A 12,568-nucleotide genomic window follows, 5' to 3' on the forward strand; every position below is an offset into this window, starting at 1 on the left:
AGTCCCAGGACAATGTTATCCTAGTAATTATTTGAATTTTGCTTTTGTTGTGTAAAATTATGGAACTCCTAGGTTTGTTGTGTTTGGTCACTTTTTCTGGTGAAGTTTTATGAGCTTTTTTAAGGAATTGATAATAATTGTCATTTTTCATCTCTCATTATAAAATAGACAAGGTAAACCATTTGGTAGTATTTTGTTTTGCCATTAGAATGGTGGAGTCATCCAGAGAAACTGAAAGGCAGCAAAAGAAAACCAGCCATTTAAATTTTACTCTTTTTCCCTCTTCTTGACCTGAAAGCTGTCCTGTGCTTCTTGTGTTAACCTATATGATATTGGTCAAGACTCACAGAGCATAGAAAAGAGGAAGGAATCAAGATATTAAAACTGGCTTACTAGATTGTTTGCCAAGTAAACAAATCTCAGTACTCATCTTGATGGCATTACACTGTATGTCTATTTAAATTTATAGGAACATGGCAGGGAAATAGCAATGACAGTGGAAATTAGGGAACCTAACACTAATCCATTTTGTAGGGCTCTGTCTCCCATAACTTATGTGAAGCTTATATATATATATCTCCTCACCTTTCAGCTCCCGCTCATGAACATCAGTCCTGTGTCTGACATGCTTGGTTTGCTATTCTTTTGTAAATCATCTCTGTGAACAGGGTCATTCTTCCTTGTCTTGACATGCATTGTATATTTGTATGTTCTTGAAATTAAATTTCTGTGTAGTGTACTGTTTCATTCTCTGCTATGGTTTACATAGGAGCTGTTATATGAATTATATGTGACTGCATGCATATGTTGCGTTTTTTTTATAGGTGGTGATCCGTGCTCAAAATGGCGAACTCCTCTATCGTATTTCACCTTGGGCAAGATATGTAGTCCGTGATGAAGACAAAGTGAATTACGATTGGGTACACTGGAATCCACCAGAGTCATATATAGTAAGGTTTAAATATTACTTTCAAAAGGTGCATAAAACCATGTATTGTGTCATCTTTGTATACCTGCTTGGGGAGGGGAGGAAAAAAAAAGGAAAAATTGTTCTGCACAAAGAGGGTAGTGAGCTACTTAAAGTAGCTACCTGAGAAGTGAAGGGGATTTATTCATGGGTTTGACAGAAAAAAGTGACTTCAGTGACTGATGTTCTTGAGCTACTTCTTCAGTCTCTCATAGACTATATAAATAGTAGTTGCCCATTAAAGTGGTATTTTAAATTTGGCTTCCCACGTGCTAGACAAGCTCAATAACTATTCCAGGACTGGGCAGCCCTTCCTGGTATAGAAGAGAACAGGGAATTACCAGAACTGGGTTTAAGAGTTACCTGCACAAAGTTCAGTACTCCACAAAAAAGTCAATGCCATATGAAGTCAGAAGAAGCTTTCCAAAGTAAGGTGCTCGCACTCCAGTCAAATCCTAGTTTCTTCATGTCAGGAAAATCCATTTATCGATTTTTAAAGCCCTGTTCTTGTTCACTGCAATAAGGGGGACAAATCTTTACAGGATATATGAAAAATATCCTGGGAGAATGTTCCAAAACTTCAGACTGAGTGATATTTCATATGATATACTTTTTGGAGCTTTCCCTAAAAAAAAGATACACAGGATTCTGTATTAGAGGTACTGCAGTCTCTGGGTCGAGTTAAATTGTAGCGCCCACCTCAAATTATGAAGTATCTGCTTGACAGAGAAAGGGTAACTCACCTGGAAAGTCTCATTTAAAAAAAAAAAGGAAAAACCAAACAACCAACCAAAACCATAATCCACTAACTTTATTATTTATATGTATAGTTTGTATGAATTTAGAGACCTGCTCTCTACCGATGATGCTGTGTGACACCTAGATCCTCTACAAGAAGAGGAATGGGGAGGTAATTGGAAACACAGTCATTTGTATGACCTAGAGTGGAAAGGAAGCGAGAACATTTAGGGTGTGGATAAGGCCTTACTGCGTTAAGGCAGAAAAAAGATATTTAAGTTCTTTCATGAATAGAGAGTTGCCCAGTGGAGGTAAAATACAGGGGACAAATGTCAATCTGAACTTCTTATTCTTCACATTGTCCCTTTAATTTCTGTTCATGTACATGTACGTTTTTTACTGGGTTTGTTCTAACTTTTCAAAATTTCACTTGAATATTAAACAAACAAATAAAATATAAAACTAACTTTCTTTTAATTGGGAGAGGGAGGAAAAGAGAAAACTTCTGGGGAAAAAACCAGGTTTTAATCAGTAGTTTTCCTAAGTTTCTTCAGACAAGGCTTTTATTTTAACAAATGAAATCCAATCAAGTGTAAACTGTTCTTCAAGTTTAAGGACGAGGTTTTGTGAGGAACTTCGGTTGCCTCTGTATTCTTTAAATATTTTCACCGATCAAGAAATACTGTGTACTCACCTACAGATGGGATTTTATGTTAGTTTATTTTTTTAATCCTACATAATTGGAATATAGATGATTCTGTGCTGTGGAACTGTGTTCTTTAGGACTAAAAATATTCATAAATTTTAGTTTAGAGAAGGCAGAACAGCTTCAAATACCTGCACAAAGCAGGTATGCTTAAAAAAAACCCACATGTTTTTCTATTGTCATCTTTTATTTTCAAATAAACTTCATAGTATTTCAGAAGAACTTTATAGTACAATGACTGCTCTGAGTTTGTACACTTAAATGTAATTTAAAAAGGCTATAAGAAAAGTGTTGAATCATGGATGTCCGGTTTCTTGTTCATGAAGAATGTTAATTTGAAATGGACACTTGTTCTAACAGTTTAGAAGGCTTAATTATCTCTAAAACATTTGTGCTCTTAGAGGAAGAACAAAACAAAACTACTCTTAAATTGTTTTTTGCCCTGTGCAGATTACTAGGTTGTGATGACACTTCCAAGCTGTTCCTAATGACAACTTTTTTTTTCCTTATAGCATAAGCATCCTTCCCCCAAGAGATTAAAAAGCCTAAGAATCTATGAATCTCATGTGGGGATTGCTTCCCCAGAAGGGAAAGTAGCTTCTTACAAAAACTTCACATACAATGTACTACCTAGAATAAAGGATCTTGGTAAGTAATAACAGAGATACTTGCAGAGATAAAAATTTTATGGGCCCGTGCTCTTATTAGAAAAGAGAATTATCAAGTCTGTACTTTTTCCTGTTTTCCAATTATATGTACTACAAAAATAGAATCGTAGGGCAGCACAAAATTATGAACAAGTGAAATCTACAAAGAAGAAACAAAGACTGAAGTAGGATATGTGCATCAAAATTCATTCCACAGATTTTTTTTAAGTAAATTGTGATTGCAAAAGCCTAGATAAATGTTATGGGGCAGTTTGCTTTTGGCATGGTTTGCTTTTAACTTAAAAAAGGACCTGTTTTTGTGAGATTTGTCTTCAGAAAATATTGTGCTCTCAATTGGTTCTACTAATGTAAATTTTGATTCGAAGGAAAGACAAGTATCTGGATAGAAAGGATTGTCCTTTCTGTTTGCCAGAATAAGTATGCTAACTCTTTTGACCCCGAACAGTTGCTATGAAGTATCAGAATATGGAAACTTCAAACGCAGAGTAATGCTCTTTTGGAAAGGAACTGCTACTATATTGGAGGGGGTGTATGAAACAGCTGGCATGATTATCTTGGGCAGCACAGCAAAACTGTTCACCTCAGTTTCTGTTTGTTGGTTATTTTTTTCCTGTGGTGTCTTTGCATTTTTTCTGTAATGGACAATATTAGAACTTGCTGGCCCTTACTGCTTGGTAAATAACTGCTTGTTACACTCCACTGTAAAATAATTGTGACATCCATAGCTGAGACCTCTGAGTTTAGTGGCTGTGCTTGTGTTGTTTGGTTTTAAAATTATTTATCAAAGTGTCTGAAGAGGCCATAGTAGGCTTGTAGGTTTACTTGTTGAGTAAGTGTGTCACAGAATGTGGCTTTTGCTTTGTGGATGAAGTTGAGCTTGCAGGTGAGATGAGAAGAGTTTGCATGCCTGGAGGCCCTGAAGAAAAAGTTAATTAGGATTCCACATTAGGTACCTGTGACTTCCTTTCTGCCAAAGAATTTCAGTTGTTCCAGGAGGTTAATATGTTTAACAGAATTATGAAAGCTTTCTGCTTTACCTACAGATTTTCCCTCGGGGAGGAGAAATGTCATGAAAGGGTTGATATACTACAAAATAAAAGCAATATCAAATTTAGTTGCTGTATACAGAAATTATAATGTTTGTTCTTATTTACAGTAAGCAAGCACTGTGGGAATTAAGCCTTTTTTTTTTAATGTATATTTAAGGGTCATTAGATTTGATTTTGGAATGTCTTTCTTGTTAGGACAAGCTTAAAGACATCAGTATTTAAGAATGCTAAGATTTTAATAGTTTGTAGAAGTACGTGCATGAAAAATAGCAAAATAGATAGCAAGCAAATCAAATGAGATTTATTTGATGCTATGTTGCTGTTTATATATAAAAAAAGCTGTAAATAAAAATAAGTGCAATGAGCCTATATTATAAAACAGCAATGAAAGACAAATTGCTGGGCTCATGCCAGCTATCTCCTAATAACTCTTCTATAGCTGCAGAATTCAGAAACAAAGCCAAGAACAATAAAAAAGAAACTGGTGTCTTGTCTAAAGAAAATAGTTAAGTGAAGATTTTGCTTAAACAAATAAAGGGAAGTGGCAGGTAGTGGTGAGAGTCTTGACAGACTCAACACAGGTGAAGGTTATCTTTTGCTGATAGTCCTCACTTGCTAGCTATCTGGGGTACTTACTGCTAATAAAGATAGCTTTAGTTAAGATATGTGGCAAGTATTGTGGCTTCACCATTAGTATATTGTTTTGCCTTCAGGTTTCTCTCCCTTAATATTGTACTGAACTATCTTGGGTGATACACGCGTGTCCCTGACCCTGCTGTACTGCCTTTGTTAAACTCAAACCAAAACCACATTACTTCAGTGTTTTCTCTTTTCTGAAAGACTCTTGTAGAGGGGAAATGTAATCATTAAAGTGGGAAAAAGTGTTTTTGAAGTGGTAAAAAAAAAAAGCTTCCATGGGGTATAAGGTATAGTACGTTGTAGCCAGTGACTACCCCCACACCCCCTCACTGCGAGTGTCAGTGAAGTGGAAGTTCAGGACGTGCAGATTGGCATAGTCAGTATTCTGAAGTTAAATTGAAATTATTTTTACCTATCACTTACTGCTTTCTAAATCTGAGAGATCCAATAAACCTAGTTATATGTAGATCACGTAACAAATTGACCATTCCATTTGTTGTGGAAAATCGTGTAAGTGTAAACTATTAGATAGAATTCTGTATTGAAAGAGACTGGATCTTTAGTTGTTAATCATTAATGTTAGAAGCAGCTAAAATGAGAGAATACTGGAATGGATATATCACAGGTGTTGAAGCCTCTTTTAACTATCCTTAAGGGAATGGGTTGGTTTGTTTAATTTCTTCTATTTTTCTAGGATATAACTGTGTCCAGCTGATGGCTATTATGGAACATGCATACTATGCCAGTTTTGGTTATCAGGTCACAAGCTTCTTTGCAGCATCAAGGTAGGTTTAAGTACTTCAGCATTTTCTCTGTTGTTTTATCTTACTTCTTATCCATTGAAATCAATATCCTTGTATGTGTATGTTTGCCAGTGTTTAATGGGAAGATAAAAGTAATGGCTTAGATATTTGCTGTAGCTTCCTCTTAAATCTGAAATCAATTTGCCATAGTGATCAGCTGTTCTGTGGAATACTTCTTATAGGATACAAACAAAAAGGATATAAGTAACTTCAGCTGTCATAGCATATTCCAGCTAATCTACCTTCAGCAGTCAATGCGTGCATGGGTTTTGTGTTGTGGAATTCTTGGCAGTAACAAACATGATAAACAGAACCGTACGCTACTTGTTCATAATACACTTGATTAAAATCATGGCTCTGTGTTGTGCGGGAACTTTTTCCCCACACTTGTAAATGACTGTACTTTGAGGCCTAGGGTGAAAATAGGTGGAAAATTTATTCAGGTAATTGTTAAGAAAATTATGATAAACCTCAATGTTGTGTGTTTGTGGTGAGTATTTCTGGTTTGTTTGTTTTCTTTTTTTCTTTTTTTAATATCTTATTGCAACTCAAGTGACAACCAGGATCCATTTAGATAGCCAGTTAAAATTTCCTTTCTTATTTGAAAGAAAGTTGTGCCAGATATAGGAGATAAAAATCCTTAGTTATAAACAAGTTGTGAAATAATATAGTACATAAAACAAATAACTAAGCAGGACAACAGCAGATGGTATATTTTGGGGACTTTCATGAGTGTACATTTACTTTTGTAATCACTATGGATTAGTTCATTTCAGTAATGTAAATATATTGAAGAGGAAGTGTTCAATTTTAAATAAAAGCTTTAAGTTGTATCAGTTATCTTTTATGCTGAATTTGATGTATTAACAGATAAAAAGGGAAGAATAAAACTTTGAAACTTTCCGCAGAACATTGCACGCATACGTCATGTAATTTTTGTATTCAAAAAATTGTTTCAATTGTCAGTTTTTAATCAATACCTACTACATAAGAGGCTGAAAAAATAACCTGTATACAACTGGAAACTAGGTGATGAAGAACTGCTGACTTTGATGTAGTTTTTATGAGTAATGTTTAGTACTGTCAGCTTAAGTTCAGATTGCACCATTCATAACACATTACATTTTCATACCGACAGCCGTTATGGAACTCCAGACGACCTGAAAGAAATGATTGACGTTGCTCACTCAATGGGCATCACTGTCCTGCTGGACGTTGTGCACAGCCATGCATCAAAAAACTCTGAAGACGGTCTCAACAAATTTGATGGTACGGATTCTTGTTTCTTCCATTCTGGTCCTAAAGGAACTCATCAGCTCTGGGACAGCAGGCTCTTTGACTATGCAAAGTAAGTACAAAATGTTGCTTCAGTTGTGTTAGTGGTTATTATTTCTTAGCAGTTCTATTAAAACTACAGTATTCACCAAACTGGAAAAGTCATTTGGGTTGTTCAACAGTTCCAATATGCTGAGTCAAAATCTTTTACTTTGCTGAACACTTAAAATCTAACACTAAATAAGAGTATTTAGGTTTTGTTATTCTTCCGTCGTCTATGGCTACATATATATGTATTATATACCATGTGCGCTGTATGTATTATATAATCATATTATGTAGTTACTTTTTTTTAAATAGATTTCAGTATTTTTATTTATAGATACCTATTGAAATATTTATTCTATAGGTGTATATTTATATACTTGACTATAAAAATAGATTTGTATTTTCATATTATATATTTATAGATTATATATATTTTTATATAGAAAAATAAATAAGAGAGTAAGAAAAGCAGAAGAAAACTTGTAAGCTTTGGAAATGTGTTGTCAAACTGTCAGATTATTGAAATGTAGCAAAAAATTTTTGGAACAAAAAAATGTTCCAAAGAGCTTCCAGAGGCTGATCAATAGAGATAATACATGGGTCATTTGCAGTAGGCAGTTCTAGGGACCCAGCCTGGGCGCATTTAATTAACTTGTGTAAATATAGTGCATCAAAACACATGTTAGTGCTAGTTGATGATTAACGTTTAATATTATTTACACTGTATTCTCTGAGGTATTGGAGGTGAGGGGGTGTCGTGGTTTAACCCCGGCTGGCAACCAAACCACACAGCCACTTGCTCGCTCACCCCGCAGCTGAAATATGGACGGGGGTTTATCTTGTATGCTAAATATTTCAGTAGCTTAAATGAATAAACAGACACAGGCAGCCAGTTAATTTCAGTCTCTCCCAATTTTCCCATGTTTGTTCGTTCCTTGAACCACCTTGATTCCTTCCTTTCCTTATCTTTGACTCTTCCCCTAAGCATCACACAACGCTTTTGTGCAACCCCACAATCTCCTTAAACCACTTTTTAAGCAATTCTATACAGTGTCGCTCAGCTCTTATTATTGTGATAAATTTGCCTTTCCCCTGCTCCTTGAGATGTATGATAACCTTTTTTTGCCTGTCTTATCAATTAAAGTTCAGTTTTAACCGTTTCAGGGTCACGCTTGAGTGGTCCCTTCGGTGGCTTGTCACTCAGCAACTGTAGAGTTCTGGTCTGTTGTTACCTGTTAGGTTTTGTGTGTTGCAAGTTCAGTTTACTGTATTTTCCCTTGGTTTTTTTCCCTCACTTGCATTGAATTGCCATTAACTGGATATGCTTATGTTGCAGATGTCCTTAAACCTTGGTTCACAATGATGTATGTTCAGTTTGTTGCCAAAAAAGATTTTTCTTCTTGTACTCATTAGGCTATACTCTTGAGCTGACAGTTTCATGATTTATAGGGGTTGTAACTGTTTAAGGTGGTCACTGTCTCAGAGGTAATGTTACATAGCATAGGTGAAGTGTTTAATGGAAACTCTTGCACAGTACCTCACAATTTCAATTAAACCAAGTGGTAAGTGTAATAAGTGACTTACACACTATGTTACTTAATAGGATGAGCTGTTTATTACTATTTGGGAAAATTTAACTGATTAATTCAGGGGGCCTTTTTGAATTGTGATTAATTATTATAAAAATAGTATGTCTAATAATAATTTCCTGTTTGAGTTTCTTCCTGTTGATCTTTAAACCAATACCCAAACACTATTTCAGATAATCTCAAAGATTTAATGTCAATACAATGTTATTTTGCACTTTATTTCATTTTATCCTTATGTATAATCAACAAGTGTGTGGTACCGACTTCTCCCGTGAGAAAATAAATTGAATGCAATTATGGACCTTTCTCTGTTCCAAGCAGAGGCAGCTTCTTCCTATTGGAAAAGAAAGTGATGCTGGTATTGAGTGTTTTGGAAGAATCTGTAAACGAAAGAAACAAGAAGCTGCTTTCTAGATACCACTTAGCAATGTTAAGCTTTTATTCAGAACTGAAGCATTTTCTACATGGGTCCATTCAGTCTGTGGAATGTGCCTGTACTTTTTGGGAGGGACACTGCTGCAGTTACTTTTCATCCTATTTGATTGGAATAGATGCCAGACTGAACACTGGAAAGGAGGAGTGGAAAGAGCTGTGAAGAGGAAAGAAGAGATTAGGAAATAACGGAGACCAGAGAAATTGAATCTATGCTCTAAACTGAGTAAAAAAAAAAAAAAAAAAAAAAAAAAAAAAATATGCTCTGGAACACTGAGGCTCTCTTGTGCGTTGTTGCTTATGCCCTGACCTCTAGTGAAATGCAATGTGTTTGGATTTCCTTTTCTAAACTTCTGGGGAAATGCCTCTTCCCTTTCAAACACAGGAGGCTATGCAGTGAACTGGTTTTGGTCATTTAGGGCTTCTTTAGTCCTAATATCTGAAACACTAAATATTCTATGTGTGTTTATAGCCAGATTTTAAGATTTAAAGGATATAAAAAACATGTTTATTTTAAGTTGCTCAGAACTGATTAAAAAATGTTTTGAATTTTTTTTCCATCTTATTTGTGGGTACAGGACCCAAACAAAATTGGGAAAGAATCGGAACAGATGTTTCATTTAAAATGTTCCTTATTTTTCCATTTAGGCTTTATTGGTGTGCCTGCTAAATTTCATACCAGCAAGTGAGCAGCTCTAGTCTGAAAGAGGGGAGTATAAAAATCTATGAGAGACTCTCAAGTTGCTTGCAGATGTCCAAAGTTTGCTGAAAATAAATGACAGCAAACACAATCTACTGAATGGTATACAGAAACGTTTGCTTTCTGAGACAAATCTCTTCAGCTCATACAGTGCTGGTACTAAATCCTGTTCCTTCTGTAGTGGGAAGAACTGTTAATTCTACAGGTACTTAAACATCAAATACAAAGAATGCTCGATTTACTTAGGAATTGAGAGAAACTAATTCTCTGCCATGAAAGAGATTAAGAAACAATTGCTTTATCAGTTTAGTCTGTTTACATTTTCTTTGAAAGCCAAGATGTAAGTAAATTTGTCTCCCGGCATTTGCAAGATTATTCAGTTGTTTGGGAAGGGGACTGTGAATACTTGCCATAACAGAAGGTGGCGAAAGATCTATATCCACACACAAAAAAGACTATATCCATGGTGTGTTTTAAATACTGTTTTTTTTAATATTGTTCATGTAAGTAGAGAGTAGCTTCGAGAAAACCATCAGCAAAACTATTAAAAGGACAACCTGGATGTTGTGTCTTGCACCACAGTGCAATTTAAGAAGATGAAGACATGTTGTATTGTGGACTTTGAGACAAGACTTAAAGAGCAGTAGAATTATTTATTTTTGTTTTTCAAAATCTGTGTTTATACAAGTGTACAAACACTGAACTTTTTGGTAAATTGTAAACAGCAGGTTAAATGATGCTGTTCAAGGTGGTGTCACAGGAGAATAAAACCTCAGTTGCAGTAAAGTGAGAATTTGAAGGTAATATTCTGGCTTAATTGTAAAAAATAACTGGCTAAGTAAAAGAACATTTTCAGTTTAACTTTTTTCAAGACAAGTATTATGAATTCTGCTATAGAAAACCAGCAAAAATGGATTCACAAGTAAACTTCCACTGTCATAATTTTGGCACGTCTTCCCAGTTTTTTTCTAAAACCTGGAACTGAGCGGTTTTTTTCCTCAAATGTGTTTGTTTGATCAGTTTTCCTCTCACTGATCTTCATCCCCTCCTGGTTCTGTCCATGCCCATCCCCCCCCCCCCCCCCCCCCCCCCCAGCAGCCAAACCAAAACCACAAAGCCTGAGTGAGGATTGAAACTTTCATATCTTTTGTCTTGGTTCCTATTGAAAATGTGGCTTTCCTGCCTGTAAATTCATGAAAGGGAAATGCTGTAAGGCAAAAGGGATGCCAGAAACTCTGGACCTGCAGTCTAGCTGGCACTGTCTAATTAATTTTGTGGCAAATTAAGTGCCTTGTCTCTGTTGTGATCCTTTTTAAGATAGCTCACTCGAAATACATGTAAACACCGTCCCATCTTTAATAAATATTCTGCTTGTAATTAATTTAGCACAAGGTAAGTATAACAATTTCTCCTTCCTAAAATCATATTTGAAGATTATTCAGCTGCCGAGTTCATTAGAAGTGATGCTATAGACCCAGGAGACCAGGTGGGATCACAAGTAGATTGGTTGATTGTTTTGATTTAAATTCATTTCTCTGTACAGCAATGTGTCTAAAATACTAATCAGGCAAAACAACTTAAAAAGAATTGACAACAAGGTATTACCTAGCAAAGATAAGTTTTTGGTTGTGGGTTCGGTTTTTGTTTGTGTGGTTGTTTTTTTTTTTTTTTTTTTTCAAACACTACGTAATTAAAATGTGTAAGTGATGCTGCCTTTCTAGGCTTATTGAGATTAGAGAGTACCGTTTTGATTTTTAAGGCTCTGTATTCCTCTTTTCTGATTAGGCTTTGTTAGTTTCTACACTTTTAAAATCCAATTCTAAGGGATAATATGCGTACTGGTACATTTCTGTGAGCCTTTAGAAATAATGGTAGAAGTAAAACTCGGCAGAGATCATGTGATGCCCTAGGTTTTGTGTTTGGTTTATGGGGTTTTTTTGTGTGTGGTGTTTTTTTGTGGGGTTTTTTTTTGGTTGTTTTTTTTTTTTTTTTAATACTGTGACCCTTTTCAGCTGAGCACTTTGCCAAAATTTTAAAGTTCTTGCTCAATCTAGAAGAATTTGGTATAGAAGTCAGAGGTTGAATTACATTCTGGTTTTAATTACAAAGTCTGTCCTAGAATGCATCAGTACAATCAGCAAGAGATGATGTTAGTCAGAAGGTTCTGGCGCCAGCAGACATCCCTGCCATCTTTTTTCAGGCCCTGTTTTCAGTGCTTTTTTTTTAGACTGGATTTTATGTGTCCATGCTTTGCTTCTTCTGTGAAGGCACCAAATCACAACTAGTGGGAATCCTTTGGCCTGTCCACATACAGGTGCTGTTCGTATTTGTTGACGATATTCTCTGTTTTGGGAATTAAGGCTTGTAAGCGCTGTAGAGGAAATGAAATCTACTTAAGTCATGTAATGGGAAAAATCTGTTCTTTTCTTTAGTCTTTTCTTTCTCCTTCGATTTTATGAAGTCTCAAGTGACATCCATACCAAATGTGCTTTGAAATGCTCCAGGTAGATAAGAGTTCAGAGAATAAACACTGTGTCCCACGAGCCAGTTTACATCAGGGCAATAGATGACATGCTGGTCCCCTGCTGCCTAACCAGATGTTTTCTCCAGCTTGGTCTTCTGAACTGTTGGTGGAGCAGCTGATCGTGGCTCAGTGTGCTGCTACTCTTTTTTTCAGTTCTTCTTAACGTGGGTTATAAACTAGTGTAGTTCTGAAACTGCATTTAGCCCTGCTGTCAGTGCGGCAGAAATAGGGCAGCTGTCAGGTACCAAAGCATGTGGTTTAGTTCTGGTTTAGGTGGCCTGTCCTCCAGTTTGGCCCTCCAGAGCAGTGCGGGTCACCTGAAGCTTCTCTTCCCGATCCTGTGGTCCAGCCTCTCTGCTTATCTCCGGTGCTTTCTTGCATCTGAGATGGCACTGCACACCTGTGTTTGAATGCTGAGACAGTGGCCTCT

The 12,568-nt window shown here is 36.0% G+C and overlaps 1 protein-coding gene across 3 annotated transcripts in view; it reads left to right on the forward strand.

Moving 5' to 3' along the window:
* The window catches only part of GBE1 (1,4-alpha-glucan branching enzyme 1), a 167,210-nt gene that overhangs the window by 67,265 nt on the left and 87,377 nt on the right, over positions 1-12,568 (forward strand). For all 3 annotated transcript variants that reach the window (XM_055801424.1, XM_055801426.1, XM_055801427.1), the window contains exons 4-7: positions 825-950; positions 2,924-3,059; positions 5,462-5,552; positions 6,709-6,918. In XM_055801424.1, coding sequence (XP_055657399.1) covers positions 825-950; positions 2,924-3,059; positions 5,462-5,552; positions 6,709-6,918 — 563 coding nt within the window. The remainder of the gene's footprint in view (positions 1-824; positions 951-2,923; positions 3,060-5,461; positions 5,553-6,708; positions 6,919-12,568) is intronic.

The sequence above is a fragment of the Falco peregrinus genome, chromosome 4, assembly GCF_023634155.1.
Source record: "Falco peregrinus isolate bFalPer1 chromosome 4, bFalPer1.pri, whole genome shotgun sequence".
In the NCBI taxonomy this organism is placed as follows: Eukaryota; Metazoa; Chordata; class Aves; order Falconiformes; family Falconidae; genus Falco; species Falco peregrinus.